Source organism: Hippoglossus hippoglossus, chromosome 16, assembly GCF_009819705.1.
Source record: "Hippoglossus hippoglossus isolate fHipHip1 chromosome 16, fHipHip1.pri, whole genome shotgun sequence".
NCBI classification, from domain to species: Eukaryota; Metazoa; Chordata; class Actinopteri; order Pleuronectiformes; family Pleuronectidae; genus Hippoglossus; species Hippoglossus hippoglossus.
In genome coordinates this window covers 5,176,526-5,201,741 of record NC_047166.1, presented here as the reverse complement: position 1 = coordinate 5,201,741, position 25,216 = coordinate 5,176,526, and the positions used below count along the sequence as shown (strand labels likewise).

The window sequence follows — 25,216 nt, the reverse complement described above, 5'->3', positions numbered from 1 at the left end:
TGTCTTATCTTCTTGAGAAACCAACAAACCAGTGCATGCACTTTTTTCATCATGTGGTATATTCTGTGACACTGTGCTTTAAATACTGAATGAAACACATCTTTAAAAATGTTTCAACCACGCACAGCACATTCTGTGCACTGCTACTGGCAAATATCTGCATGTAATAGTCGAGTTGTGCATCACAAAGATACTGAACAGAAACTCTCTGCTTTAAGCATTTCCTCCTTCCAAGTGCATAACATTACATTTCAGCTCAATATCAAACCCAGAAATGTCAAACTCATGGTTTACGCCAGATGAAAAGTCAAGGCATCACTAAAGCCATCAGAATTAATCATCTGGGTCCCATGAATACACGCACAATATTTCATAGGAATAATTCCAACTGTTGTTGAGGTATTCTGGTGTCGACGTGACAGAACAACACTGCCGAACTCAAAGATGCGCTGCTAACGTAGCATAAAACTGCTCTGTAAGTGTAACTTTTACTGAGCAACAGCGCCCCCTGCAGCCACATGTAGTGATTAATTATGTTGGGCTCTGTGTCCTGTTTAGAATTCTTTATATTTTAAGTTTCCTGCTGAATATTGGAGATAAATGTTGGTTTTTTAATGATTTCTCAGTCGTTTGGACTGATCTCTGGACATGTTTTCCTATTTCTAAAATAGAACAGTCCATGTGTATTGTTCTCTGTACCAATATTCACCAGACTCTAAATGAACCACCTCGTAAAATATGTTGTCACCAATAAAACACTGTAACATCAGTAAATCCAGAACAAACTTTGCAAAGCCTTGTTTGGGAGGGTTGGTCATTAATATTATTTTGACATCAATATCTTTCTGTGTTGCTCATTTAACCAAAGTGAAACCAAAAAGTGAAAAGCGTGTCACGGTTCCATGATTGTGTAATGTTTCTTTCGAAAAAAAAAGAAAAGACACAACAAGACAAACAGACACTTCACAGTTTGTTCTCTAACAATAATGAGCTGTTTCCATTTTGTGTTGTTTTACCTTTATTTATGTTTGCATGGAACTGAAGACAGATGAATTTGCTCGAGGTGTGAAAGAGCCATTTAAAACGAAAAGAGCAAGCAAAGTACATCATTGGAGAAATTCTACCGTCATTAACTGTGCTAATTTGCAGAAATTGCTAAACCCTGACCTGAATTATTGTGTCAATCACATATGTAGAAAAAAAAACTCTCCATAATAATAACAACAATAATAATAATTATGATCACCATAAATTATATTACATACAAATCAGCTTTACAACACACTGCCAAAAGATTAGGTAAGACTTGTTTGATATTTCTAAGATTCTGAAAATGAAGAAACAAAAAGTAAAATCCCCTCATGGGGTGTTTTAGAGACGGGAACAGGTTATTGACTTTGTGCATACAGGCAGTTTAAGAATGCTAGCCAGCGTATATCCTGTATCTGAAACCCTCGGCAGAACACTGTCTTAATAAAAGCTTAATATGAATTAAAATAGCTGGTTGACACTGGATGTTTTTTACATGCACAGAGAACCTGTTTGACTGGTTGTATGTCAGAGAGAGTATCCTATATACTTATATCCCTATTATCTGTCTGCCCGGTGTCAGTGGCCACCTGAGGCTTCATCGTCATGGATTATTTCTTCTGTCAAGGAGGTTATGTTGCATCTGGCTTTGTTTCTTTGTTTGTTTGTTAGCAGGGTTACACAAAAACTACTCATTACCTAATACCTACTCTCATATTCATTGCGTTTTGGTGAGGATCCGGATGTGGGGGCGAATCGCAGATTATTTTTTCACCTTCTTTAACATTGACGTAGAGCATTTTAATAAATGTTCACCAATTTCTGACCAAAATCAGGCCCATTTAGGGAACTGATCCCTATGACTGTGTGAAATGTAGTTTGATTGAAAACAAGGGGACCCGTTTGACCTCGGCGGAGGTATGCCCTCCTCTGAGGAGGGAGAACCAGACATGACGATTTGTGTGAGCAAGTTGTTTTGACTAAAGCCAGCTTTGAGCAGCATCATCATCATCACTACCATCTGACGTCAGACGTTTCGCCTAAGCTTAGGCACTTCCACCTTTTGCCTTAGAGAGGTTCATGTGATACATGTGTCCGATAATTATTTAGATGGCCCTCGAAATATGTGATAAAAATGTACATGACCCTTGATAGAAAAAGCCCCCCCCCCCACCCCGCAGTTAGAGGCTGGGTCCTGCTCTGTTCTATAAGCTTGTATCAAGTCAGTGTTCAGTCACTGGTTGAATGATGTGTGGTTTTTAATTTTCCACACTGGCTTCTCATCCCAGTTCAATACTTATAAATTTGTGCCTGCCAGCACAGAACTCATTTACTGTACATCCATGCATCTTTTTTTCCCTATCAACAAACATCACGTTATTATATTTTCGACACCATTGTTATCGAGTTAGACTATTACTGAACTTTGACATGACGTCGTGGGCTGATCAAATGTCGTTGAATAGCACAACCAGCTGGCTAGTCAGCGTCACTTTTTGTCATTCAAACATCTGATGCAACCCTGCGAGAAATAAGCATCCGCTCGTCAAAGTGAAGTGACGCTCGAATTTCCCAAAGACCCCAGAGATCAGTGTCCTGTGGTCTTTCAGCACAATATGAATATACACACGCATACACACATACACACACGCGCACACACACACACACACATTGTCTACAAGAGATAACACCTTGGCCACTCACGTGCAAGTATGATGTGCTTTAGGTCTGTTTTTTCCAGATAGACCAATATAAGAGCCTCAGGGGGATGAAGCATAAGATGAGACAGACATTTTACGTTGGCCACGGTGTAGGAAAATCTCAAAATATTTGTTTTACACATTCTACAGTTGGATGCTGGGAAAAAAAAAAGCTGTGACATATTTCCGAACCGGACAGTGTTTGAATTAGATTTACAAAACCTTGCCAAATGTTATCAAAAGTGACAGGTGGCATTTTCTTCTTTCATTTATTATGAGAGGCTACTGAGTCACAGCAAACATTAAATACAATTATGTAAAAACAAAGATTCGCAGACGCGTTTCCGTCTCCCGCTTCACTCGGTTATCTTCTCGGGATGTAAGCAACCGAAGGAAAGAGAGGAGACGGGTTCGCTCTCGGTCAGATGGACACGTAAAGATAAGAGAACAAAAAGCTCGGTTACTCCTTCCCCCGATGCTTCGACTGGCAGCAGACACAGTGACAGTTACAGGAGACACACGTAGAGCAAATAGTGAGATGGAGGCAAGCACCCGGACGGCCGTCGTTTGACAGTAACATCAACAATCACAATGAGGAACAGGGAGAAAGCAACAAAAACATGGCCACTTGTTGCATGTTTTAGAGCCCATGCATTACAACTGAGGCTGGAAATTTACACTATTTATTTTACATCGTCCAATGGGTCCTGCTCTGACCCAAAAAGTTTTGTCCCAAATCGTGGCATATGAAGGGGCATCCCATGGGAGAGGGGCAGCGTGAGTGGGGAGTACTGGCATCAAGTGATCTGTGACATTTCTGGAGAACCGAGGAGTCGTCATATGCAGGGGGAGATCCAGTAGAGGAGGCGGGGGGGGGGGGGGGGGGGGGGGGGGGGGGGTTATTATGGGCAGGGGGTCTGTGCGTGATACGGGGTTGCCACTGCGTCTCGCATAGCCGAGGGATCAGGGAAGGATCGCGATTCATTTGGCTTGATTTCCGTGTAGTTGCTGCCGTCATCCCCCCTCCCTGAGGCCCCCTCCCTGGGCCTGGCCCCGATAAACTCCAGAGCGGCATAATTCAGCTCTTGTTTCTCCAGTCCTGCCATAGAGCCCACAGGTTGATAATCCCCGTCTTCTCCCTGCGGACAGAAGGACCGATCAGCGGCGCAAATCACCGGCGAGGTGCCAGCGACACCTCACATGACAGAAGAGTGCGACAGACACCATACAGGAAAGATGTTAGTGGTTACTGGTCGACATACTGGCGAGGAGACTGAGATGTTTCCTGTTAGTTTGGCAGTTTGTGTTAGCGATGAGGCAGCCATGCAGAAGGCAGTTTTGGAGACAAATGGCAGTGTACAGAGCGGAGAAGCTGACATGCGACGAGATGCGTCTGTCACTTGTGCTTTTAATGGGGACTTGTTTAGGAACCTTACCGTAGTCTCCTCTAGAATGGAGTTAAACTTTGAGCCCAACAGCTCTGTCTTAAGCTGTGCAGGAGTTAGGGGAGAGAGAAACAGACAGAAAAACGCAGAGAAGCAATGAAAGCAGGAGAAAACAGTGTTTGGAAAGGTCATGATGCAGCTACGAGGTTGCTTGTCGGAGGGATTCCTCCTGCGACCTCGTTTTCAGAGGTCAAAATGGGGTCTTGTGATTTAAGACGTGTATGAATGCACACAAATACAACCCCAAACCATCTGAGAATGGTCATCCGACCCATCCTCCATTAGAATCATAATCATTGACATCGGCATGTCTCACCACTTTCTTCCTCAGATTTTGTTTGTCCTTCTTGACTGCGCTGTAGTACAAAGCTGGGTTCTCCAGGACCACTTCCTGTCTAGGGTTGCCATTCTCTCTGGGGGACGGAGTCACATAATCAGACTCGGTCTCGACTGCCACGAACGCAGGGCGACACGCCAAGCCTGGGCATCCATTTTAAAACAACAAGCTGTGTGAGGTTATGTTGGAGGCCAACTGTGGCTGTGAGTGACGTGGTTATTTTATGGGTTTAGTCGCTGAGCTCACACCCACTTCAGGGGTGATTTGCCAGTTAAGCTTGTAAATTTGGGGGTCCAAATACGCCTTGAGGCCTAAATAAAGCACCTTGGTTAAGAGGGCTACCTGGGTTGTATTGAGCGTAGCGGGTCAAGGATACAGAAGCAGTGTCAGAGGCTGAGAATCGTGCCTGCAAAATATAAGGTTAGTCCAGCTTGCTAACCCAATGTGGATCATTTCACTTGGGACTTGTCGCCGCAGATAAACTGAAATTGCTCTGGAGAAATGGTTCTCGCGTCCCACATACACCATATAAAATGTGCACCAATGTGTTTTAGAATGGATGACTAGGCTTAAGTGTTTCCTTGGATTTCAGAAAATGCTTAGTGAGGAACATTACGTTTCTGCCTCGCACCGGCCTCTAAATTAGTTTATACTCACTTCTTGTTGTTGTGGCCAACGTATCTCACTGCTGCAATGATGAAGGCTATGACCGCTACTCCTCCGATGGTGCCAACTATAACTGCCATCATGTACTTTTCTGAAAATAAGGGTGAACAACATCGAAAATTAGGGCTTTGTTAAACAGATGGACACAATTTCTCCGGCCACTGGCTGTCGCTGCCACAGAGGCAGAGAATCCATTACATCTGCTTTAACAACTTTCTCTATGCCATGTCCATCTACACAGTTAGTCTGTCTCTTAACACCCAGACTCCTCTACCTTGTCTGTACCAATGATCCAATCATTCCTCGATGAGATACATCTTTACATCTGTGGTTTAATGAGGAATATGTTAGCTTAGACTTTTCTTGAGATTTGCGGACATTTAACAATAATGTCTTATTATGGTTTCTACTCACTCTCCTGCTGCAGCTCCAGAAGTACGCTCTCTCTTCCGTACGAGTTGTAGAAGCCGCAGTGGACGTTGACGGCCGGGCCGCCGTTGTCCACCCGCTCTCCTTTCTCCCGCAGCTTGATCATGCCCGTGGAGGTGTGTCCGTCCGTGTGCGTGTAGAAGTTGTACCGGCCGTCGGTTTCGTTGATGGTGATGTTCAGGTCGGGCAGGTAGAACTCGATGGTGGGCTCGGGGTTTCCCGTGGCTATGCAGACGCACTGGACTCCCTCCCTCACCACTGTGCACTTTGACTCCTCCAGGAGGACTGGGGCATCTGTCAGAGGCAGCGCATTTACATTTACAGGTTCAGTGTGTAAGATATAGGTGAAAAGGACCTATTGGCAGACATTTTATATAAAATAATCCTTGTGATGTTTTCACTAGTGTATAATCATCTAGAATTTAGATTCTAAATTGTACGAGTTGTTGTTACCCTAGAATGAGTCCTTTATATTTAAATACTTTATATTTACATCAGGAGCGGGTCCTCTCTACGGAGGTCCGCCGTGTTTTTTTACAGGGGCCCAGACTGGACAAACTAAACACCTTTTGAGTTTTTATGAAAACTGAAGGCTACCAAATGTGGATGGGGAGGGTGAGGTGAGGGGTATTCAGCTGCAACATGCAACTTCACCACTAGATGTCACTAAATTCTACACACTGAACCTTTAAAAGATACTCACTGTGCCCCTAATATTGCTATGATTCACTTTGTCCTACATTTACACAACTATTGGATAAAATACAGTAACCTGCAGCACTCACACTCAACAGTGATGTTAAAGGAGCTGCTGGCTCGGCCGTGCTCGTTCTCGGCCAGGCAGCGGTACTGTCCGTCTCCCTGCGGTGTGATCTTCGCGATCTCCAGCACGGACAGCTCGTCAGCGGTGATGGTGCCCACCAGCTCCCCGTCTTTCAGCCACGTGAGGGTCGGGGCCGGGCTGCCCTGGGTGCTGCAGTGCAGGGCCAGTGTGCTGCCCTCTGTCACAATCATAGAGTCGTTCACCACGGGCTCACGCGGAGGGTCTGCAACAAAATTTTTTTTTAAATAAAAGGTTTTCAGATCTGGGAAATGTCTCTTCATCGTTCACATAGTTCAAATAAATTTTGTTTGGCCACATGGAGGCACCAGAAAACAGAAACCACCTCACGGCTCTATGGCTGATTTCAGACAAGCACTGAAATCTGGACATTTTCGTGATCAGAGTTATTGGCTTCCAACATATTTCGTAACTTTTACTGCCAGCCCCATAGTAAAATGTGCGAGCGAGCCCCTGTGAGACTACAGCAGGTCATTGTCATGCAGGGACAGGACTTCTTTATTGTTCCATCATTTCATCCTCATGACTCTGAAAACAAATTATTTTCTCTGGACTATTCCTTTATTGTGTGTGATGGGGAAAATCAAGTTTCATTTTAATCATCATCTAAACTCCTGATTGGTTCCAGCCCCAGTCCAGGATGAACTGTGTTGATAATGGATGGACAGGATGAACCTAAACTCCAGAATGAAATCCAATGTACTTATTCCTTAATAGATACTAACTGTGCACAGTAAGCATGAATGAAGAGGGACACTCACACTTGACAGCCAGGTACAGTGAGGTATTCATCATCCCGTAGCCGTTGTCACCAACGCAAGTGTAGATTCCCTCCTGTATGGGCGTCAAATCATCCAGGGGGAGCGAAATGTTGGACGCCGTGTCCCACAACAGCTCCTGGTCTCCAAACATCCAGGAGATCCTGGACACAGGGTTACTCTCCACCTCGCAGTGCAGCACCACGGAGCTGCCCTCCATCACCTCCGAGGACACGTTGACCCACACCGAGCGGGGAGCGTCTGGCAGGATAAGTACAGTAGACATTTTAATCTCCGAGCACTCAGGTGTCCGGACAACGATGAAGAACTGGTTCTTAAAAAGGAGTAGATCTTTGCTGCTAAAGTAATTAAGGTTGTGAAAGTAGAACAGCGATGTATTTTTGTTTAAATCTAATGGAGCTAAAATGTTTTCAGTGTATATATTTGATGCAAAGTGCAGAACAATGATAGAGCAACATGTCCTTCGTGGTTCACTCAGTTTGGAAGTATACAAAGTCCATGAAAATGTACAAATCAGAGTTTTAGCCTGAGCAGATTTCTACAAAAGGCCCAATACAAGGGAAACATGCAGATTATGTTTGAAGCTAACTTATATTGCATAGTATATAGTATTAAACAATATTCAATAATGCGTAGCTTTGTTTTAGCTAACAGTGAACAAGGAATGACATAAATGTGCACCTCATTGAATCAGGAATTACACATAGATTGTTGGACAGATAATTGGCCCCTTTGTGTTAATTTTAGATCCGCCACTGCCCTTAGTAGAATAACTGTCACCTGAAAGCTAGCTTTAGTGTTAGCACCATGGTTTTTAAACCAGCAGTCTTCTTTGGAACATAAATGGTGATGCAACATGACACATGAGAAGATGTTTGAATATGTTACTCAAATGCCTTTTTAACTCTTTGAACTTACACTTGACGTCCAGAGAGACGAGCCTCTCGTAGACCAGCGTGGTGTTGGGGTAGTAGACCCTGCAGCCCAGCAGCTGTCCGTTGTGCATGGGTCTGGGTACGAAGGTGAGGGTGCTGGAGAGCACGGCCGTGTTGCTCTCCTCCAGGTAGTCGGTAGAGAACTCAGGGTCAGGCAGGTAGTCGGTGTACATCCACTGGATCTCCGGAGTCATCTCAGGACAGTTGTCAGGAGCGTAACATGTCAACTCAAGATTCTCGTCGCTGACTATCTCCTCTGGGACGTCAATGCTGGGCTGATCTGGAGAACAGGAAGAAAAAGACATCACTGGATCAAAGAATTTTCTTTGTAAAGCACCATTTTTACTTTTGTACACAGATGCAGCTCAAAGTTAAAGGAACAATATGTTAGTGTACTGAGCAACAGCGCCCCCTGCTGCCACACATGGTGATTCATTCTGTTGGTTCTCATGAGGAGCAGCAAATAAAGCCTATCAATGATTTTACCCATGATCCCTGGCACCTGAAGCAGAAGAGCTGCTGCTGTAAAAAATCCACCAAACTCTGTTAAGAATTCTTCATATTTCAAAAGTTAGACAGCTGCTAGTTTAAGGTAAAAAAGTTTTATAGTGTTGCGTTAAGTTGAAAACTACAACTGTAAAAATAAAACATTTGTACAAATCAAAGAACTTTCAGGATTAAATGGAGAAATGACAAAATAAAATACATTAAAATCCAGAGCAAGCTCGACCATGCAGCATCTAGTAATATCAGTTTAAATGTACTTTGTTTACATGGTGATAAGTGGTTTCTTCAGGTTAACGGGTAAAGTAATTACATGAGAATACAATGTTGCTGGCCTAATACGGGATTTGTTGTCCCTCGACTAATGGCAACAAACTGCTTTAATAATTCTTGTTCATCGTCTACATTGTATTTTTCACTCCGATCATTAATCCTACCAAGAACTTTGAGCTCAGCGAAGTCTGGGTACGTGTACATGTTGGCTCCACCGAGGTCAGCGCGGAAGTAGTATCTCCCCGAGTGCTCTGTGCCGATGTTGTTGATGAGCAGAGTGCAGTTCCTCTGGTGCAGGTCGCCCAGCAGCTTGGTGCGGCCCTTGTAGCTCTCGTGCACGACGTCCGTGCGCGTCTTGAAGACTACCGGAGGGAAGAGTTGCGGGTAGGGCTGGCCGAAGTACCAGATACCATGAATGCCGCGGTACGGCCTGACCCCGGACGGATACATGAAGGTGCAGGGGATGACCACGCAGGAGTTCGTCATGGCCGAGATGTCCCGCGGTACCCAGACGTTCCACTGGCAGCTGGCATCTGAGAGAGGATCAGACACAAATGATGAGTGAGGTATGACCATGACTCGTTAATGGTGTGAAATCCCGGCACACATGGTGATAAAAAGGTAAAACATGTCAAACAAGGAAGAGGAAGAAGGATCTATCACCTTTGATGATGAACAGCAGTGTTAAGAGCAGCTCCGAACACCACATGGTCTCTGCTCAGCGCTGGAACATAGACCTCTGCAGCAGAGAACATTCTGTCAGTTTCATGCATCATCAAGATGGAGAGAGAGAAATCAAATGAGGTGTTTGTAGCATCGGTGCTGGTGCATGACTCATCTGCCCCTGAGAACCATCACACTTACTTCATACATGTTTCTGAAATGAGTTTTAACACAATTTAAACACATTATACTTTGAATAATGTGGAAGAAAACACCAAACTTACTGGATGGATTAAGGCATTTGTTTGACACCAATTTCCCAGGGAATAATTCATGGGTCTTGATTAAAAACATCAGGCACATTTAGGGATTCACATCTATGAATGACTGTGTGCAACTTGGTGCAACAGCTCTTTAGAATTTTGAGGGACTGTTGGGCCTTGGTGGAGGTTTTGCACTCTTCCAGTTTTGAGTTTGAAATGGTTCCAGTAAATAAGAAAGAATTTTCTAATCCCACTGAGGAAAAATGTAATCCTAATCAGTGTTAATTAATGCAAATCACCAGAATTCATGTTAGAAGAAGTCTGCATCACAAAAGAGATAATTTTTTTTGCAATTCTAATTACCATCCACATCATAAATTAGCAATTGGGACCGATGCACATTTTTCCAGTGGAAAGACTGTAAAATCAAACCTGACTTAATTCTTCGATGTGTGTGTTTTGTCTTAAAGCAGCAAAAACAATCATTTACTGTTTGGTCCATAAGTTGTGGTCTTATGAAGTCAAAACCTTTTTTGCTGTTTTAAAATACTGCGACGGTGGTTTCACCTTGAAAAGCTGATGGTAGAAACGGACTCCGCAGCACAGCTCGTCAGCAGCTCCACTAGAGGGTGCTCACTCACGCCCAGACAGCCTGACAGCCTTCTTCTCTGTAAAGAGAAAAGAATCAGTGACATCAGCAGCAGCAGCAGCAGCAGCAGCATCATCATCGTCATCATCAGGCAGTGACATCACTCCGAGCTGTAGCAAGTCACACGAACACACAAACTCAGCTCAGCGTCACTCGGCACCTGGTCGCTCCCCCTCAGTACAGTCACTCGTTACAGTCGCGTAATCGTCCAGCCAATGAATGACTCCCACTGTTGAGCTGAGCTCTGACACGAAGCCAAACTCCGCTCAGCAAACATCATGTCATCTTAGATCACTGATACGATCTGTTCTGCACGAGCAATAAAGGAGGGGGGAGGAGGGACTGATAATACTAATGTAATGTGATGTGATGTAATGTAATACTCAGTGATCACAAGATACGTGAACCAGTTATTGAGAGAGTGGATCAATTAGTCTCATGGCAGCATCAACATATTGTTCCAAAATGCCTACAGAGCATCAACAGTTAAAGCTGAGTGATGTGGCCAAAAATTATATAAAAGGCAAAAAAAAATTCAAACCAGTCGATATTAATAACTTCATCTTTATGAGCAGCAACATTTCACAAATCTAAGGTAGATCAATTATGGGCTGTAGGTCCTCACTGTGCTTACACAATACAAAACCTTATATCAATATACAGTTTATTTGGCAGTTTTGTTACATGAAAATGATGTTTGTTTGTGTTGTTTTTTGGATGTTTGCTTTTTGTGTTGTTTTTTTTTTGCATTCATGTTGATTTTGTTTCAAACATTTTCTGAGGTAAATCAATATCACACCTCCTCACTGTGCTTACACATTGCATAAGCATTATATAGAAATGATATCGCAATACAGGGTTTTTCTGCTCCAATTAAATCTAAGACTCTTTAAGACCAACCGACGCTCAGAAGCAGAAATCATCTAGAAAACTAAAAGAAATAATAATGTGACAGTTATAGTGATAATTATCGATATCAACTGATGTGAACATTTTTATTGCGATATTTATTTCTAATTTCTATAGAAGGAATTTAAACGGAAAAAGAAACTGATTCTGAAACAGCTGCAATATTCTGTTTCATTAGGAGATAAATTACCAGCATCACTCATTTACAGTAGCAATCCCTGCTCACCTAATATGAAGTAGTAAGTAAAAGTTCACACTAGTTTTTTAGAGATTTGCGTCTTAAACATCTGGTTGTGTTTTAATAATTTCATTTTCCTGGTATTTACTCTGAATGCTCTTTATGTTTGTTAGCATCAGGACACAAATGGCATTAATGCAGAACATACCATAATTCACCTGTTTACACTCATCAGTAGATTGTAATGTTCTGCGCTTCGTCCATTTTATTCTGTCGATTTACATTTCTAAAACTGTAACTGGCTTTTACTTCTTACTTTTGTTGTTCTAAAGGAAATCTAAATGTGATGAGAAAAATAAACAGTGTGTTACATTGGAGTGGCTGCAGAGGGAGTACATGCAGGAGTGGCAGCAGAGGATTTAGCCTCACGCTGCAGCAGCCGGTGTGCGCAGATGGCAGGCCTGAGAGTGGATTGTGCTGCGGAGCTTCGTGATTAACACATCCCAACATCCCCCGGAGAATCCGTGACTACTATTAGCTTTGTTTATTCGAGAGGAGTGAAAAATCCTGCCGTGGATTTGTCATGTTTGCTCGTCATGCAGTTCCAGAGCCAAATAGTCCCAAAGATCTGAACACTTACAGGAAGTTCACTTATTGAATAGCTTCTCCTCCTCCATGTGCCGCTCGTCTTTAAACCAACAACTGGATTGATTGCTTATTTAAAGATCCAACAATCATAAAGCAACACGGTTATTTATTTGCAGTCGTGCTTCTGTTCAACTGGTGAATTTAAGCCCAGTGTTCATGTTGTTTTTTTGCTCTGTTTTTGGTCTTCACCAACTCCTGAAGGAAATATCTGTCTCTTTAGCTGCTCCACTGTTTTCACCAGCTAGCTGTTAACCTTTTTGTTGTCATTTGGTGCAGTGCAGGTGGTGTAAGCTGCCTCCTGCATCCACAAATGGCTCCAGAGCTCCTTTTCCACCTGACCTGAAAACCCACTAACATCTGGCCTTTGTCTGCAATGGGAATGGTTGCAATCGGCACAGAGGTGAGAGAGCGACTCAGTTTTCAGTGCGTTCATGACGTTGAACATGAGGCACCGGGGGGGAAAAAAGAGAAAGACAAACTCCTCTACTGGCAATGGGAGAGGCTGCAATCACCCTTTTTTAAAAACCTACATATACGTGCACATTTTTTATGTAGAAGAGGTAAATGAGAGTGAGATGAAACTGTGTAACTGAGTGAATGAGCTGAGATTCACTGTGAGACTCAAACGAAGCTGCAGAAGCTTTGATATTGAACCCTGCTACTCGTCAGAGGTGATGGAACTTCACAAGGCATTGAACTACAGCCAGGTGCATCACTCTTTTGGGTCCCCTGGAAACATTTCAATTGTCGTATTCAGTCCATTTCTGTATTTGCATGTGTTGTGACTTTTTGCGGCGCAGGTGTCGTCAAACTGATGAAGTGTTTTTTTCTGTTTTGATGTGTTTTCTCAATATGCAGTGCGTTGATCTCTCGGCCTCCGTACTCGTGACTCCAGAGAGCATCTGAAACATCTCAGCCTGAGCGAGGTCACATTCTGAGACGTCTTGACTCATAATGCTGCACTGTGGTCCGTCACTGTCATAACTTTCTCCAACATTGCGTCAAGCTCCACCATCTGCACTGCAACAAAAGGCCAAGAGCCGGGCGAGTGCCGGAGCAGCGGCCAGAGAGAATAGAGCCGAGCGGCCAGGCAGGGCGACCGATACCACCCCCAACCACCCAACGACAACGGCCTCATTGATGGGGCAGACAAACGGCTGGGTCAGAGCATACGTGTGCACACTTACACACACACACAGGCGACACGCACACAAAACACTTGCCTCATACCAGCCTCAGCACCAGGCTCCTGCCACCTCTCAGTCCTGACCTCTTCTTCTTCTTCTCCCTGAGTCGGTCGTCTTGCTCTGAATCCAGATGTCCTCTGGGAAAACACAGAGAAGGAAGATAAAGAGAGATGCTGGACGGAGACAAGGAGAAGGGGAAGAGAGGGAGTCTGTGTGAGCTTCGGTTTACATGTGTCGTGGGCAGCTCTGAATATGCATTCAGGCATTTCTGGAGCGGTTCTTTGGCCCACTCAGAATTCCTCTGCTCTCTTCCACCATTTCCCCCGAGCTGCTCCGTGTGTCTCGACGCCCTGAACTCTGAACCAGGATCGCACTTCCCTCTAAGGTCGAAGCTAAACGTGTTGACATGAGCTGAACTTTTTCTTGCTACCGGCGCCTGAGACACAAGGGCAAAGTCTGGTGGGGGAAAAGGAATGATGAGTCATTATCAATATGAGTAAGGCGGCATTGGAGCCACATACGGAGAGTAGGAGGAACATAGAAGTTGTGAGATGAATACGGTTATGTAAATGACAGATTTACATATTTTTGGTCTTAGGTTTATGTGTTTAAAAGCATAAAACACACAATTACACTCATTAAAACTGTTTGAATATGAAGGTGCGTCCGGATACATTTGAATTTTAGAAATAGAAAAGGGCTTCAGGTCATGATCACTGATCTTTCCAGTCGTAATCAGATCTAATATTTTCTCTGCTGAGGAATGTTTGTGGGCGGGGAGCACGAGCGTAGATCCACTCAGAGGTCCAGCTAGTTTACATACAAACGTAACAAAGGCAACTTCTATATCCATGTGGAACTTTTTTTTTTACACCCTCATTGTTACATGTCGGATGAGTCACTGCGTCGAAAGGCCGTCAGGCCGCCGGCCAAGTGATGGCATCGGCTGAGCTGCGGATAACCTCAAGGGAATCCCTCTGTAAACAGTCTGGAGACGAGCTGAAGAGGAGAATGCTGCATTGATGGTGTGGAGATGTGTAAAACAAATACACTGCATGCCATAACCCCCCCTCACACACACACTCGTGCAAACACACCCATGCCAGCACACTTCTCAGTGTGGGGTGTGCAGCTATGTGACCTTCCTTTGCATCTCCTCCGTGCAGCTCAGCCTGCTCCATTGTCCCGCTGGGACTGGAGTCATTGTATGTACAGTGTATGCGTGAGAGCAGCTCCAGTGAGCACATTGTTAAAATAAAATAAAATCTTGATTCTTTACAAAGACGGAGGCAAAACGGAATTTGATGACGCTTCAATAGTAAATCAAGAGGAAACAAATGAGCAAAGAAAGCTCAAAAATCAAACATGCTCCGCTGTATATTACATCACAATAAGTGCATGTTATCTATTTTTAAAAACAGCGAATATAATCTAATTTCTGTCATCGGATTTCCAGTAAATAAGGATTAAACTTATTCTGAAACAATATCTTGTTTCAACTTTCAGTAGCACTCACAGCCAACAGTTAAAGTGTCTTACAGATTTCATTAAAATAATTTCTCTATCATTTGTGTTTTACACATTTGATTGTTGAAGTTGAGTTCGCTCGGCTTATACCTGAAGATGTGTCGTGTAAAAGTCTGATCTTGTTTCTGCAGAACCTTTATTAACCGAGGGAATCGAACCTCAACATGATCACAGATTCCACATCACGCTTCAGGGAACACAGACGCTTCCTGAGCAATCAGCTCGGCTAAATTAGGCCGCGACACCTTTTTATGAGTCATTTCTTTTTACGTTGTTGAAATTGCTCACACAGAAAGTCAACTGTGCCAAGAAGAAGATTTTCACTGTGAGTTATCGTCTGTGGCTCTTTGGATGGCCGGGGACGAAGTGGCGTGGCGTGGGATAAAAGAATGGGAACCTTGTGTGCGGAACACTGCCCATTGTACCAGGGAGAAACTGGAGGAATTTTTTTTTTTTTTCCGGAACAGGCCCGCTCACAGCTTGCGCTTTGCTGTTTGCCTGTGACGCGCGTTGGTCCACAACGAGCTTAGGCCCCCACTGAAATACTCAGAGGAGCAGATGGTCTTAAAACATGACTGCTCCCTCCTGCCACACATGGAGCGCTGAGCTGCCATGAGTCCAGTGCACCACACACACACACACACACACACACACACACACACACACACACACACACGCACGCACGCACGCACGCACAAGATACCAACATAAACACAGACTTATGCCAATATCCAGTCACACAGTCTGTCCAAGGTGCTGCAGAGAGAGAGCTGGCATCAGTTGAGGATTCGGACTTTGAGGTTTCTGTTTGCCTCTTACAGTTAATATCCTTAAACGTGTGTGAGATGCATGACAGACTCTTTTTACATTACATTATTACATTGGTATTGTTTTGTCACGCCCATGATACGTGTGGTATTTAGTGTGTCAGGGCAGTTTTTATTCTCACTATCTGTTCGATTTTGTATTTGCTGTTGCTGCTGTGACATGTGTATCTTTCTCTTTCAAGGTAAAGGGGGGCCACAATTTACACAGAGGGGCCAAAAAATTATATGTCCAAAATGCACAGTTCCTGATTCAGTGAGGTGCACGTTTGGGTCATTCCTCGTTAGCTCTTTAGCTTTGAGCAAAGCCTCACATCATTGTAGATATTTAGAAGATTCTTCCTCGTTAAAGCAGGTTGACTTCTCCCCTCGAAGAACTTATTTGACATTTTCCCGTTCGGCTTTAACAGGCGTGCATTTTTTTTTCCATCTCTAGATATAGATGGTATTTTAAAAAACAGGTGGGAAATGCATCTTTTAGCAAGGCCACATAAAACGAGCATGGCAGCGGAGTGAGAGGCAGTTGGCAGATCACCAACGTCAACAAGAGGCCAGCAGCACCGACCGCTCATCTCCATCTCCTCTACCTGGCAAACCCGGTGACTCTGGCCATCCCCGGCCCTGTGGGCAGATGGCGAGCCACAGGCCTCCCTCTCTTATTAGAGCACTCTCCCTTCCGCTCTGAACCAAAGGGGGCGACAAACAGAGCCGTCACCTGTTCGGCCGCACGGACAAATAAGAGTGTGCTCCCTAAACCGAGAGAGCGAGTGTGGATCTGCTCTCGGCTTTCTTCTTCCTCCGCCACTCGTCTGATGCCGGTGACATTTGGGAAGATGACACATCAGCCTGATGGGCAGCTCTGTCATTCATGGAGGAATGATGCAAGATGTCATTACATGAGAGAAGACTCCCACACATCATGGAATTCACTCCCTACTGAACTAATTCTCCAGCTTCTATTAAATCCCGTCGTCATACGTTTCTTTTTATTGAAGCTTTTATAAATGATCGACATCGGCTCTTATTTACCTACCTATTTACCTGTCTGTTTTATTGTTTTATTTTCTCTGCTCATGCTCCAACTGTTTCTTCCTTGTAAAGCATTTTGTAATATTCTCAAGAAAAGTTGTTTAAATCAAGTTTTTTTTAATTATTATTATTATTATTTTAAAAACTCATTATAATTAAAACCCGGTGGTAGATGGAGAAACCTGCGACACAACGATTGTTACAAAACCCATTCACTGAATTAAAGGAGAAACTATAATTCAAGGTCAAAACCTAAAATGTGACACCGGTGATATAATAAATTTTACCTCGTGAGGATTGTGATCTTCAAAATTCACTAACTAGGCTCTAATAATTATCACTGCTCCTATAACGGCTTCACCTCCACACACAAAGGTTTGTTTTTTCTCTTCTATAAAAAAACACATTTCCACTTTCTTCTTAGTAAAGCTCCTGCCTGCACATGCAGATAAACACACTGACTTCTGACATCGTCATTAAATAAAACAAATCTTTGTCTTGTGAAACTGTTGAGGTTGTGATCGGGGGGGGTTTCTACCTGCACCAGACGTGTGTGGATGAGCTGATACTCTCAGTGCTAATGGTTAAATCTGTCCAGTAATAATCTGTTGGGCTTTTAGCAGCCCCCCCCCTGACATCCAGCACACACACACACACACACACACACACACACACACACACACTCATGTGCATTCTCACATTACACATCATCACAAAGAAGCTTCACTCATGCATACACACACACACTCTTAGCCATTACCTAACTCTAATTTGTGACTCATCCAACTTAGATAGATAGATAGATAGATAGACAGATAGACAGATAGATAGATAGATAGACAGATAGATAGATAGTTAGATAGATAGATAGATAGATAGATAGATAGATAGATAGATAGACAGACAGATAGATAGGTAGGTAGATAGATAGATAGATAGATAGATAGATAGATAGATAGATAGATAGATAGATTGTCAGGTCCTCCCTTGATTTCAATCTGCTTACAATATCAGAAATGGCATATCAGAAGAAACCTGCCGCCCCTCACCTGTGTAGGTGTCCAAGCTGCGAGTGTTCACCACCTCCTGTATGAGCCTTCTCTCTGACTCTCGCACGCCAAGCGTCACTCCAGCCTGTCGCCAACAAGATCTCTCGCCACTCTCTGTACCAAGCCCCAACGGTGGGGAATAAACTGCCCTCCCCACCACCACCATCATCATCACCATCGCCATCACCCCCTCCCATATGAAAATCAGTCCTTCAGTATAGCAGCATTGTTCTAAGGCTTCGCCCTGAGGCCAAGCCATTCATAAATACACACAGGGCCACAAGGGCCACACTGTTCCCCCTCACCCCAACAAATATGGGTGAGGCTTTGAGCTCCAGTACTTTCCATACAACACCGCCCGATTGGCTCATGCTGGATGGAACCGAGCATATTTGACCAATTTGGATTGATGAAGTACACGTCCACATTTTTTGTTTTGTGTGTGTGTGTTTTTGAGGTCAGTGTACCAGAAGGCAGGAAGTGAGATTGGGAGGAGGCGATGAAGATGATGAAGAGGGGCAGGGAACAACATGAGAGAGAGAGAAAGGAAATAAATTGAAGCAGCTTTGAGGCTAAAAGCTTTCGTTTGTCTTGTGGTCACGTGTTTAAACCTTTGGGACTAAAAACCCAAGGCAACACTTCAGAGGCCAGAAAAAGCAGAACAATGTTTTATCCCAACGACCACAAATCTGCTGCTCAGAGCCTGATGTAGTAATCATAACAGATATACTAAAGAATATAAGAATCACTAGTAGAGAACATACCTCCGCCAAGGTCCAACAGTCCCCAACATCAGTCCCCAACATCAGTGCCCAACAACAGTCCCCTCAAATTCAATCAAGCTGCACCAAGTTTAACCACTCAGTTCCCTAAAAGTGCCAAATTTGTCATCGAGACCCATGAATTGTTCCCTGGGCAACGAGTGGAAATGTCCAAAGAACAACCAACGTTTATATTAACAATGTTAATGAACATGAACAAGGAATTCCTGAAACTGCACATACATTTCATCTTGTTTTTTCTTGACCCGTGTCCCAACCTTCCACCGGGTGTCACTGAAATCTGGTCAGTAGAGTGAACTCAGGTAATGTCATGATCTCCATGTTAGCATGGACATCATGTAATTGAAATCACATGACCTCATTGGGCTGATGTCACAGAAAGGGGAGGGGCAAGTGTAATTCAGGCGAGGTGATTTAGGCCTTTTTTATTAAAGCCTAATACAAGTGTCCCAGATCAAATTTATAAAGCCGTGTCATGTCTCCTCTGGGTCTGATATCTCCAAGCTTCTTTCTGGTGTTGTTAGAAAACATATTAGGATTTACAGATAGGTGTAATATGTTGATCTAATGCTTCCCAGATATCCTGCAGGCATAGATTTTAGTTTCCTGCATATGCCAATTTTCCTATTTTGAAATGTTTTTGGATCCACACCAAAATTTGATGGGTTTTTCCCCGACACATCCTTTGACCAAGTTGTATCCGTCCAGTAGGTTTTGCGTAATTTTGCTTGAAAACAAACAAGCGTACAAACTAACTAACTAACAAACAAACAGAGAAGCGTGACACTGAACCTCCTTGGTGGAGGTAATACCAGCAGCTACAAGCAGAGCATCACCTGCTCTGTGCTGCCTTCAGGTAACACACGAGAGATGGGAAAGATTCCTGTGTTTACAACCTTTGAGCCTTCAAGACATTTGCATTGTTTTGTAAAGATCACAGATCCTGTACAATGACAACATGACACTGCGTCCATTTATTTACACTGACGGACTTCGAGGTGACACGTGTTTGTCTGACAATGTCTGTTACAGAGGCGGATTTAGAAAAGTCGTAATCACAGCTTGGATGTTGAGGTGACAGGTATTTACAAGCTGGAAGCTCAACTAAAACTAGTGCTGTGACATTAACACAGCATTAATGTAACAGTAATGATGATGAGGTTAAGATTGTATGAAATGCTGTAGTTTCTTTTTCTTAAATTAAGAGAAAAACATCACAAAACAGTTTTGTTCATCATGGAAAGAAACTGTCATCAAGTACGGATGACGACAAACTTCAGTAAAACAACATAACTTTTATAATTACTTTGCTTTGTCGATAAGTTTGAACTTGAAACTCATGTGATTGGTCTGTACTGCATCTTGGTGTAATGCTGGAGATGTGTATCAGAAACATCTCCACTGTCTCTGTGACCACAGACACTACAGACTCCTCCCTGATGATGAACCACACAGTGAAATGAGGTCAATCCACTGTTGCATCTTGTTTTCCTGTCATAGTTCCACATTGTAACTTTACCACCTTCATTATATTCAACACTAGAAGCTCGCAGGGTGCACACCTCCAACCAAAGACCGGCATTCCCTTTAATTCTGCACCAGATCCGCCATGACAGATCTAAAACCACTGAAGATGCATATAACATGTAAACTGTACTGAATTGTCTCAGCAGCACAATGGTAACAGCTTTCTAACCCTGTTTCTTATTGTACACTGGTTGAAAAAGGTTTTTTTGTAAATCCACAACCGTAACCTCCTTGGTTGAGGCTAAGATCTAAAGGTAAACTGGTTAAGTTAATTCAAATTATGATAACCTGCCATCTCATCCTTTCTACTGCTCACACGAATACAACAATCTCCACGATGTTAAGTGTAAATATGGCTTCAGGAGTGTTCACACAGTTACATGGTGCTGTGAACCCCCCCATCCCTCCTCCTCACACAGGAGCCATTGTCTCCCAAGGCCTTCTGGGAAAAGAGCAGCTCAGCTCGAGCCTGACACCGCGCCACACTGGGAAGTCGATGTGCACAGATAATTGTCTTTTAATCACAACAATCCCTTTTTCTCTGGCCCACACTCGTTTGTCTCTGGTTCGACCTTTGTCTCACGGCTGTAGCTCCTCCGCTGGTTAAAGTTCCACCGGCCACAGACCGTGAGCCGGGGATTTTGTGATGGCAGCTCGCGAAGGGGCCTCATAGAGGGAGGAACTTTATTAAAACAGATCTTTGTCCACAGCTCAATGACGTGCAATCATCAAGCCTGTCCCTGAATGAAGCCATAGCTTTTGATAACTGATACAAAAATGATATTTCCAGCTGCTAATTATACGATTTTCGTTGGTTGATCTTGTCTAGAAAATCCTCATCAGCGAACCCACGTGCAAATGGGGAGTTTGGACCAGCTCTTTTGTTCTGCTGCTGCAAGGCCTAGATTGTCAGGGGCCACATGACACATGGAGCCTCTCTCTCTCTCTCTTCCTCTTCATCACACTTAACGTCTCATGTCATGTTATTCACTTGACTTCTTTCCCTGAGTCCTCGTGCTCTATCGTTCGCAGATCCAGGATCACGGCTGCGGCCACATCGTTCATCGTGGTGGCCGCTGATCCTGGATTATGATTACAACAGATGCCTGCTCACTAATTCTTTTAATATTAAGGACGGAGGATGTTGCACCTTGTTAAGCCTTATGAGGCAAATTATGATTTTTCGAAATTGGGCTCGAGAAATACAATTTGATTGATTTACTCTCCTCTTGAATCTGGTGGAAAAACCAGCGGCCTCTCAGTGTCAGAACCACTCAGACCCTGGAAACATTTAAATCCTCGATGGAGACCCACTTCTTCTCCCTGGCTTTCAATTCAAGTTGACTTTGAGACGTTTACTTCATCTGCTACAGTGGAATATTTTTAATTCTGAAATATTTATGATGTTTCTATTTTTTTTTCTATTTTTAGATTTGTTTTTATATTCTTTAGGTTTGGATTTTACCTGCTGTGTGAATAAACTCTGACTTTGACTTGACACTTTGGTCTGTAATACAAAGTGACTTCAACATGAAACAAACATCCTGTCTCCCTCTATCAGTCAGTTTGGCTTCTTTTAACATCGCCATCCTCTTGTGAATATTACACATAATTAAGTCTTGCAGGACCCCTCTGAAATATATTACATGCATTGTCCAGCAGCTTAACACACGACTGTTTATTCTAGTTTATGAGTTTAATATAAATGTTTTTTTCAGTGATGATCTGCCGCTAAACTTAAACGAGTAAAGTTGCAAATTCAAAGCAGCTAAATTTAAACTTTGTAAGACTGAGAACTTTATCACTGTCCGGGGGCGACAACTTTCTAATACACAGCATCTGTTTGCTTTTTCCAACACCTGGCAAACCATTATTGTTTCTGTGGTCGGAGTGAAACATTCACAGTGTGAACACACACACACACACACACACACACACACACACACACACACACACACACACACACACACACACACAAAAGCTGCTTTTCCAGTAGTGTGGCGTAGATGTGGAGCGCTGTGTGGGGAGAGAGGGTGTGTGGGTGGGTAAGGGGGCGTTGGGATTGTGCTGGACAGAGACGGGTGACAGAACAACACAATGACAATGGATCCATTGTCCCTCTGCCTCCCTACTGGACAGAAGCAGGGGATTGGCTGCCATTTGCAAACAGACCAACAGTTAGAGAAACGCTCAAACTTGGTGTTTTTATTGTTCACACTTTTCTTTCTGAAGACAGGATCTCGATCTCAAGAACTTAGTCTTGAAAAGCTTTTACTGGTTGTGTAGAAAGGGATGGATAGAAATGACTAACCTCAGTTGAATATTAGGACAATGTTCCTGCTACTTAGATAGGTTTTAGTCATGCGCTTCTTTGCCTCTCCCAATCGGTGCAGTTTCAGTCTACATAAAAATAATTTCCAGCCCTTTATGAGGTCACTGTGACCTTTAACCTCCGAAATCTGATCTGTTCATCTTTGAGTCCAAGTGACAACTGGTCAAAATTTGAAAAAATAAATCCCTATTGGCAGAAATAAGAGATCATGTTTGAGGCCAAACACGTGTTTGGTGAGGCGACAGTGACCTTGACCTTTAACCTTTGACCATCAAAATGTAATCGGTTGATCCTTGAGTCAAACTAAAGGCTTGCAGCAAATTTGAAGAAATTCCCTCTAGGCGTTCTTGAGATATCGTGTTCACAAAAAAGGGGACGGACTAACAGACAATCTGAAAACATTACGTTTCCGACCACTGGTTCTTTGAGGAATGAAAAAAGAGGAAAATAATGTCCTGAGTTAAATTCCGTCCCAGAAACTTAGGAAAGATACGTGAGAATTTACAACTTATACTATCTCAAGAGATCTTACAATATTAAAGAAGAACCCAACAGTTCCCACAACGAGCAAAACATTGGAAATGATTTTATTATGTTTAATTAAATTCAGATTTACCATTAAAGGGAATATGATGGAGAGAATATGAAGTATCACGTTAAAAATGTATAATGAGCCCATTAAGGTCATTGATCCACAGCCGCCTCCTGTCCTGCTGCTGTCCCTGTGTCACATGGGGCTTTTATTCCCAAAGGTGAAACTAATCTGAAGTCTGTCCCACTTGGCTTTGGTTTCCACACTGGACCCCAACTGTCATTGTGCGGTTTGGATTTGTGAGTGTGTTTAATATGCAGGTCACTTTGTGTCACTGCAGACTTTGGATTTAAATCTACTCTCAAACCACAGAATTTTCCAGTTATATTGGATTAAGCATTGTGCTTTGAAGAAGTTGGTTGTAATCGCTGAAAAAAAACAGTGTTTGGATAAACACAGCCACAAACTGCAGACTGTTAAAACGTCCGTTGACGAGGGTGTGATATAAAAAAATGTGAATGATTCAATGATAATTTGTCAAAAACAAAATGAAACCCAACGTTTTTGTTTGTTTGTGCAACGAATTCTGATTTATTCTAGTTACTTTGGGCTCTTATCTTTCAGTTCACATTCAACTGAATATAAAATGCAGTTATCAAACCAAACGGGCGCCCATTACAAATATCAATCAATACCTGCAATCCTTTTAAATCTATCATAAGAGGACTCGATTAAATATAAACTGTATTAATAGAACGATGTGGAGGAGCCAATAACAATTGTCCAGTCACTGCCATTCTGTTGCAAATAAATGATTTTTCAGGGAACATTTTAACCACAAAAAGCAGCATGTTCAGGGTTTAAATATGAAGTACAAGTATGAATATTTGAAGTAAAGTAATAATAATCGCAGATCAGACAGCAGCAGAGCTCTTACCTTATCAGCTGATCTGGAGCCAGTGAGGAGCTGAGTCGTCTTCTCTCAGTCGGCATTTGTTTTCTCTCCTGCTCTCCCTCCTCCCTCCCTCTCAGCTGATTGGATCTTTGGCATTCAGAACCTGTGATGTACGGCCAGTGAGACTCTTTCACACTGCGCTCAGGCTTCAGATTTTCATTTCTGTAATGATAACTCAGAAATAATCATTTTTCCTTTTTCTTTAAATTTGTAGTTTGGTCATCTTTTTCCGTTATCACAGGGTTTTCTGTGATCTGGTAACATGGAGAGCGACATTAAAGTGACATTAACGAAAACACGATCAATCAGATGATCAGACAGCTTCTAAACTGTTCTGCCTGGTTATCAAAGGCACTTGGAGATAAAACTGAAAGTACATCCCCAGCAGCCTTTCATCTGTGCACAGGCATCACTGTTCTGGTGTCATGGCGTCAAGTTCTGGCCAAATATGAATATGAATATTGGTGAAGATCCAGTCTTCTTTAACATTAAAAATGAACAAAAAAAAAAAGGGATAAATCTAAATAAAATTAGATTTCAGCAACTAACTCAGAGCTTTGGAAAGAGGATGGAAACGTTTTATTATTGATTAGATCAGTAAGTTAATACTTGTTTTGCCTGTGGCCATCGTTTGGGTCTATCTTCAGCCAATTAATACATCACTGGTGCAATAACTTTCAAAGTGGGATGGTTGAACTTGTTTATTGAGCTGAAATGTCTCACAGGCTGAAGTCTTCAAAGTTGGCTTCCTTATTACTCAATGAGAAACCAAATTTAGCAACAGATTAACTTGTAATTGCTACACCCACCTTTGTGTGGGACTGTGGAGATGATCTGCACAAACCTCGGTCACGGTCACCGCCCTGTAGGAGCAGGGACCTGAGGACGTGCAGCTGGAGGAAGGCACAGAGAAGAAGATGGCCTTCTCATGTTAATATACACCCTTATTATTAGTGAAGTACAACAGTTATTAAATTTACCCTTAAACCTTTTGTAGAATCACACCTCACACTCTTTTATTAAACACTGTATGTAATAGTGTGCAGTGAAGCCAGTGGAAACACTTACACAAACATTTTATAAAATACGACGTAGTAAAAGAAGGAAGAAATCACCTCAGGGAAGTTTACAATTATTACGTTGAATCTATCATGGAAGCGTTGATTGAACTCAACAGTAGTTTATGAAGCTGTAATTTATTATTAGGATATTTGAAATAAATCC

At 42.9% G+C, this 25,216-nt stretch overlaps 1 protein-coding gene and 2 long non-coding RNA genes across 8 annotated transcripts; 1 reads left to right on the top strand and 2 right to left on the bottom strand.

Moving 5' to 3' along the window:
* Nucleotides 1-994: 994 nt before the first annotated feature.
* mag (myelin associated glycoprotein) lies at nt 995-23,999 on the bottom strand. 6 transcript variants are annotated; one of them, XM_034611988.1, is made up of 13 exons: nt 17,865-17,957; nt 13,472-13,572; nt 10,432-10,532; nt 9,602-9,677; nt 9,103-9,471; nt 8,145-8,441; nt 7,209-7,466; nt 6,392-6,652; nt 5,592-5,900; nt 5,169-5,268; nt 4,491-4,587; nt 4,166-4,219; nt 995-3,868 (listed from the first exon to the last, which is right to left on the bottom strand). In XM_034611988.1, the coding sequence occupies exons 4-13, from the start codon at nt 9,645-9,647 to the stop codon at nt 3,632-3,634; spliced, it is 2,028 nt and encodes a 675-aa protein (XP_034467879.1). In that variant the 5' UTR covers nt 9,648-9,677; nt 10,432-10,532; nt 13,472-13,572; nt 17,865-17,957; the 3' UTR covers nt 995-3,631. The 6 variants fall into 6 exon arrangements, with proteins under 6 accessions (XP_034467879.1, XP_034467880.1, XP_034467881.1 ...); XM_034611989.1 differs by lacking the exon at nt 17,865-17,957 and adding an exon at nt 23,975-23,999 and having other exon boundaries at nt 2,390-3,868; nt 13,472-13,570; XM_034611990.1 differs by having other exon boundaries at nt 2,390-3,868; nt 13,479-13,570; nt 17,865-18,019.
* LOC117777313 lies at nt 1,001-18,043 on the bottom strand. Its single transcript, XR_004616575.1, has 3 exons — nt 18,028-18,043; nt 9,773-9,776; nt 1,001-2,043 (listed from the first exon to the last, which is right to left on the bottom strand). It is a non-coding gene; the product is annotated as an uncharacterized LOC117777313 (long non-coding RNA).
* On the top strand, nt 8,627-24,735 carry LOC117777314. Its single transcript, XR_004616576.1, has 3 exons — nt 8,627-8,706; nt 22,526-22,531; nt 24,725-24,735. It is a non-coding gene; the product is annotated as an uncharacterized LOC117777314 (long non-coding RNA).
* Nucleotides 24,736-25,216: the final 481 nt, after the last annotated feature.